At 38.6% G+C, this 6000-nt stretch overlaps 1 protein-coding gene across 1 annotated transcript; it reads right to left on the reverse strand.

The window, feature by feature from the left end:
* Nucleotides 1–2015: 2015 nt before the first annotated feature.
* On the reverse strand, nucleotides 2016–4798 carry LOC111031437. Its single transcript, XM_022311361.1, has 2 exons — nucleotides 4086–4798; nucleotides 2016–3563 (listed from the first exon to the last, which is right to left on the reverse strand). Exons 1-2 carry the CDS (start codon nucleotides 4188–4190, stop codon nucleotides 2940–2942), a joined length of 729 nt encoding a protein of 242 aa, XP_022167053.1. The 5' UTR covers nucleotides 4191–4798; the 3' UTR covers nucleotides 2016–2939.
* Between the last annotated feature and the right edge of the window lie 1202 nt (nucleotides 4799–6000).

Below are 6000 nucleotides of genomic sequence, written 5' to 3' on the forward strand. Positions count from 1 at the left end.
GTCATCATAAATGATTTTATTGAAGAATGAAGATTGTTTTTATTTTCATGTACCGAGTTAAGTAGTTTCCATTTTCATCCTTGAAATTGCATTGTTCAAACAATAACCATTAAACGTAAGTGATGTAAAAATAACAGTTTTTAATAATTGATACATAATATAAGATTAAGTACTTTACTATACCCTGTTTTGTTATAGAAACAAGTTTTAATTAATTTTTGTAGTTTAAGACTCTAGGTACATGTTCAGGCTTTCAGATAGTGACATTATTTTTTTAGTTATCGTTTATTGCAATATAGGGTACCTCTATTAAAAGTTATAAGACTATTTAATAGTTGATTCAATTAAATATACCTAACGGCTAACACATGACGAGCAAAGCACCTTGTAAATTTGATGTTTTTCGCAGAGCAGAAAAAAAAACAAGTCACAGACGGCAGAAATATTGATTAGAAAAATTGTAATCGTGATATTATTTGAATGCACACACTAGTCAACATATAATTTTCATCTATAGGACTATAGGTATATCTTACAAAAACATGTTATATTGGCCTCCCGTATACCGCCGCCGCGTACGAAAAACACTAAAAATAAAAATCGTATTACGGCAAAATTATATTATCTGCTGTTAAATAAACTGCGACGACATAAGTGCACCGCACGTGGACGTCATTAAGATAACGACGAAATGTCGATAACGCAATGCGTCTCACGAAATAATAAATTTAATATCAATGATAATAAAATGTACGAAAATAAGAAACCAACGATTACTATGATATGGTCTGGGAGAGCAGTGCCTACCACCGGACTCACCCTCCCTAAATACGCCAATAATGTGTACTGCAGTTTACCCATCAGTGTCATATTTTAATGAAGTCCTATTCTTATCATTTTTCATATTACACACATTTAACACCTGAACAAAAACACTTAGCCCCACTTCCCATTGGCTTCGTCTTTTTCAAAAATTTCTATTCAAATTATTTTTGTATATACTCTTACAAGGTTAAAATAATAAATCACACATATATTCGTAAGCTGCACTTGGCAAAATACTATGGGTGCAGAAATTAAATATTGCAGAAATGCAATATGCAGATTGTAAAATGGTATTGACTAACAAAATTTATTTAGACTATAGGTAGTAGTACTAGTAGCACTAGGTACTACGGATGAACCATTAATTTTTCATTTGCCACTTCACATCTTGTTTATCAGGCCTTGAATAATACCAGGAGGCCAATTGTACCCCATGGTCCCATACTCCCATGTCACCTATGTTTATTAATTTAAAAAATATCGGATACCGTGGTCAAAACCATATTATATCCACACAACCGATGTTCAACTAATTAACCAAATAATCTTGGCCCATACGCTGGCAATGGTTCAATAAACATTTGTCACACGACAAAGAAACCCCAAATACCAATTTAATTAGGCTTTGCAGGAGTTTTAAATACTAACCTAACCCAATTCAGGAAACCGTAGACATCAACATAGAAAAAAGATAGATTTGGAAAAAAAATGGATTTTGGATTGAGAAGTCACAATAATTTAGATCAAAATGAAGAACAAAACACAATCGTAATATAATACAAAGGCTTAAATCATTTTTATTTGATATAAATTGTAGGTATTTCATAAAATATTTAATAACAAAATAATCATATAAATTACATTCAATATTGAATATTTAATTTTTTCTCATATGTAAACAGAAAATATTTTTATAATAAGTGTGGCATAACCTAAATTTTTTGAAATTTCAATAATACGTTTAAAACAATAACAATTCGTATATATAAGATTAAATTTCATTAAAATAAATGTTACTTTACAAAACATTGTTTTCCTTTTATAAAAATATACACATAATGCAAATACATCTACGGATTAACATTTACAAAATAAATTATAGTATTCGTATAATATATAATCTTACTCATAATATATAAATATTAGTCAAGGTTCAATTGAGCAAGAAGTCAGTCCTTACAGGAGACTTCATATATTTTTTTTTATTGACAACATATTATTATAAGGCACGTAATACAGAAAAACCTGACAGCACCAAAAAAAAAAAAAAATTGTAGTTTACGGAAGACAAACAAATTTTGAGCAATTTTTTTGAACTTAATTTTTTGGCACATATATTAATTGCTCCATTGAGCCATTTCAAATGAATTCAAAAGCTTTATTTGATACATCTAGCCTTAATATAGGAACTCTAACAAATAAATCTTAACATGTTAATATTATACTCAAATTTATTTATTTATATATATATATATATATATATTTCAATTTTTTTAGAATAATTATATAATTTTGTAATATAAATTAAAAATATCAAATTTAAAATGAATGAATCTTTAATAATTTAAAATAATTTATAATATCAAGTCTTTTGAAAATGGTTTATTGCAAAGTTTTATATGGTTAATAAATAACTTTTTGCTCCAATCCTATACTATTTAAGTAGTTAAAATACATATCTTAAGTGTTCTAAACTTCAAACAATACATTCTTAATTGATATGGTATAATATGCCTTAACAATTATAGAACATACTACAATACAGAGTGAATCTGTACAATATTTTAGTTGTAATTTTTAAATATATTTCTTATAAATTGAATTGAAAAAAATAGTAGAATCATATTCATAATATAATATATAAAAATATAAATACATTTTTTTCTTTTCAACCATTTATATAATTTCAATTCCCTGTACCATTGTAGGTATCAAAGATATTGATGTTAAAATAAAAATTTCAATAAAATGGTACTAATATTAAATAACACTTCAAATATCCTTTCTTTCAATTCAATTCAAACAGTTACAAAGATCATTTGAAATTTTTTTCATATTTATTGATACTTACAGTGCAAGAATAACAAGCGTAACCCATGGGAACACATAGGTATTTATACTGAACTTGGAAACCTGTAGTCCTGTTTGTTCCAATGTTGAGGGTACGATATGTCCAAAAGGGAAGGTTCCTTTTGTTCATAAGTGCACACCTTCAAATCTAAGGAACAAGTCAGTCTTTGGGGTACAGGTCGCTCAACATAGCACGGTGGCCTGTAACAACACGGCGGCCAACAGTAGAACAGGGGATAATCGACGTAAGGATATCTGATGGGGCTGACATATAAGGGTCGTTCATTTGACGTGACTGGAGCCAAAGATCGCCTTTTGCATGGATCGAGATCCTCTTCTTCGCGTTTGCGCTTGGTCAAATCTAAGCAAGTAGTAGACAAATCCAGAGCTGAGTCTTCAGTGTCGGATAAGTCTTCAACATTAACATCACTGTCTGAACCCGATGTAGTATCCGCAATGGCCGCAGCAACAGCAACTGCTGTTGCAGTAGCAGAAGCAGTAGCAATTTTGGGGGGTTTCGGAGCACCGGAAGCTTGTTGCACGGCCAACCGCAAGCTGTTCTCTGTCTGCAACCATTTCTGTATCTGACGGCGGTGAATACCGTACTTACGGGCCGTGGCACGTTGGTTCCCTTGACAATCGGAGTCTTGTCGATATGAATCCAACACCTATGCAAACACAAAATTAATAAAATTAATAAATAACAAAGAAGGATGATGTTGGAACAACACAATTCAACTGCTTTCTCAATACACCAAGAGAAGTGTATGGGGGCATAGTATGTCTTGTGCTAACGTTAGTAGTCGTGTCGACGAGTGGGTTTTGGTCAAAGATTTTGCGCGGCAACAGAGTGGCCTCACGCGAAGACGGACCGCCGCGAACAGAACGAGGAAGATTTGAGGGAACGACGGGCAGGATGACGTTAACGCCGACGGACGAGCGAGGCGTCGTATTTTTATTTCGTTTTGGCACGAGACCCAAACGACGGCGGCGGCGGCGGTGGCGCGAGCGCGTAAAATCCGGTGAAATCGAACGGTCCTAATCGGCGGTGACCGGACGGATGAGAATGTGGAGGAGTGGTGGACCGAACCGTAGAACGTGTGAAATAATATTGTTGCCAGTGATAACGAAAAAATGAATATAATAATAGACTGATTATGTCATAAAAATATATAAAAACCACTATTTACCTGCAACTTGAACTGTGGCGGAAATATCCTTCTGGATCCGACTGGCGCCTTGGGCCGCTTCTCTTCCACCTTGCCAACGGGTTCGTCCGGAGCGCCGTGGGCCATCTTGTCGATTAACACTGCGATGTTACACGTTACGAAACGATATTATAAAAATATAATATTTTGATGCGAATTATAACGCAATCGCGACGGTTTGAATTGTGCGAACAAAACGCAACAGTATTTTAATATAGTCTATATCACGTAGAAAAAACAACAACGCGTGTACCGTATTGTCGTATGATAATTACAACAATCGGAATACGATAAATATAATTTATATAAAATATAATAACAAAATTATATTATATATCAACCGAAACGACACACGATGAACGAGACGGCGAGCGACGACGACGACGTACAAAAACGGAAAATAAAAAACGATAAAACAGCGGTTTTATGCTGTTGTTGTTAGTATTATTATTATAATTACTTTAAATATAAATAATAATAATAATAATAATAATAAATAATAGCCTTAAAAACGGAAAAACAAACAAACAAATAATAACCGAGAGTCTGGCCGACACTACGGACTGCGTGCGTGTGAGTGAGTGAGCGAGTGTACGGCGGCAACAACAGCAGCAGCAGCAACACCAGCGGCAGGAGCAGCAGCAGCAGCGTTGTAGGTTTTTCGAGTAGTGTGTTGTAGTAGACGCGGTGGCGCTTGCTGGTACAAAAATCAGTGCCAAGCTGTCTGTGTGCGTGCGCGCGCGTCCCCGTGCCGTGCGTGTGCGTGCGTGCGTGCGTATGCGTGTGCGGCGTTGCATTCACACAAGTCACCTCCCCCCCCCCGACCGTCCGCCCACCGAGCCACAACCAAACGGTCGTCGCCACCACCACTGCCGCCCGCCCGTCCCGCAGCCGCCGCCCGCCCATCCCCGCTGGACGAGAACCGATTCTTGACTCGCCGCCGCCGCGGTGTGTGCGCCTCGTCGACACGGACCATCCAGCCGTGTTGGCGACAAAATACGCGAGACTGACGAGTCGTCGCCGCCGCCGCCCCGCGCGCCGTTCGACGCCGCACCGCGTGACAACCTCACGTTTTGGCCGCCGTCCGACGCCGAGGAAACGGGCCCGCCGGCGACCCACGGCCTTTGGGCGACCTTTCGGTAGGAAAAAAAGTCACGTTGGTGAAGGCGGTACTCACGTACACGGGTGACCGGTAACCGGGTAATGTCGCCGAAGAACGCGGCGGCCAGCGATGCGGAGAAAACGCGATGCCCCGGCGGCGGCGGCAACTGGTTCGGGATGTGGAGACTCGGCAGTCTGACGTACCGAAAGAATTCGACGGGCCGTCGGCGGATCAGATTGCCGGTCGGCCCCGCCGCGTTGCCGCGCTCCCGTGAAATCCGGTCGGCAGCGCCACACCGCCGCTCGTGCATACGGAACGATAACCGTGTCGTCGCCGGGACGACGTGTGGCCGCGCCAACAGATAATAAATAACGATATAACGATATCCGCGGTGGCGGCGATCCCGTTCTTACCGGAAATATTATGTTTCGGCGGATTTTCACGTCCGTTTATGATATTATTACATAATAATATTACGTTTTCGACACACGTTATAATGTTATATTATAATAAGTAACGCATGGTACGTTGCAATAGGCAGTGACGTGAGTGATGCCTAGGAAGGTTTCCTCAAGATGACTACCCCGAGTTTTAAGGTGGCCATCACGATTTTGGACCGTGGGTTTTGCAAGTCGGATCAAGCTCGATTTTCCTCATAAACTGGATCGACCCGTTTAGCCAACACACTAAATACTTTTCAGCCCCGTCAAAAACATTCAGTCTTCTGTGGCCCCTACTAGGAGAGTTGACCTGACGAGCTTAAATGATCAAGATACCCCCCCCCCCCACACACAC

The sequence above is a fragment of the Myzus persicae genome, unplaced genomic scaffold (genome assembly GCF_001856785.1).
Source record: "Myzus persicae strain clone G006 unplaced genomic scaffold, MPER_G0061.0, whole genome shotgun sequence".
NCBI lineage: Eukaryota > Metazoa > Arthropoda > Insecta > Hemiptera > Aphididae > Myzus > Myzus persicae.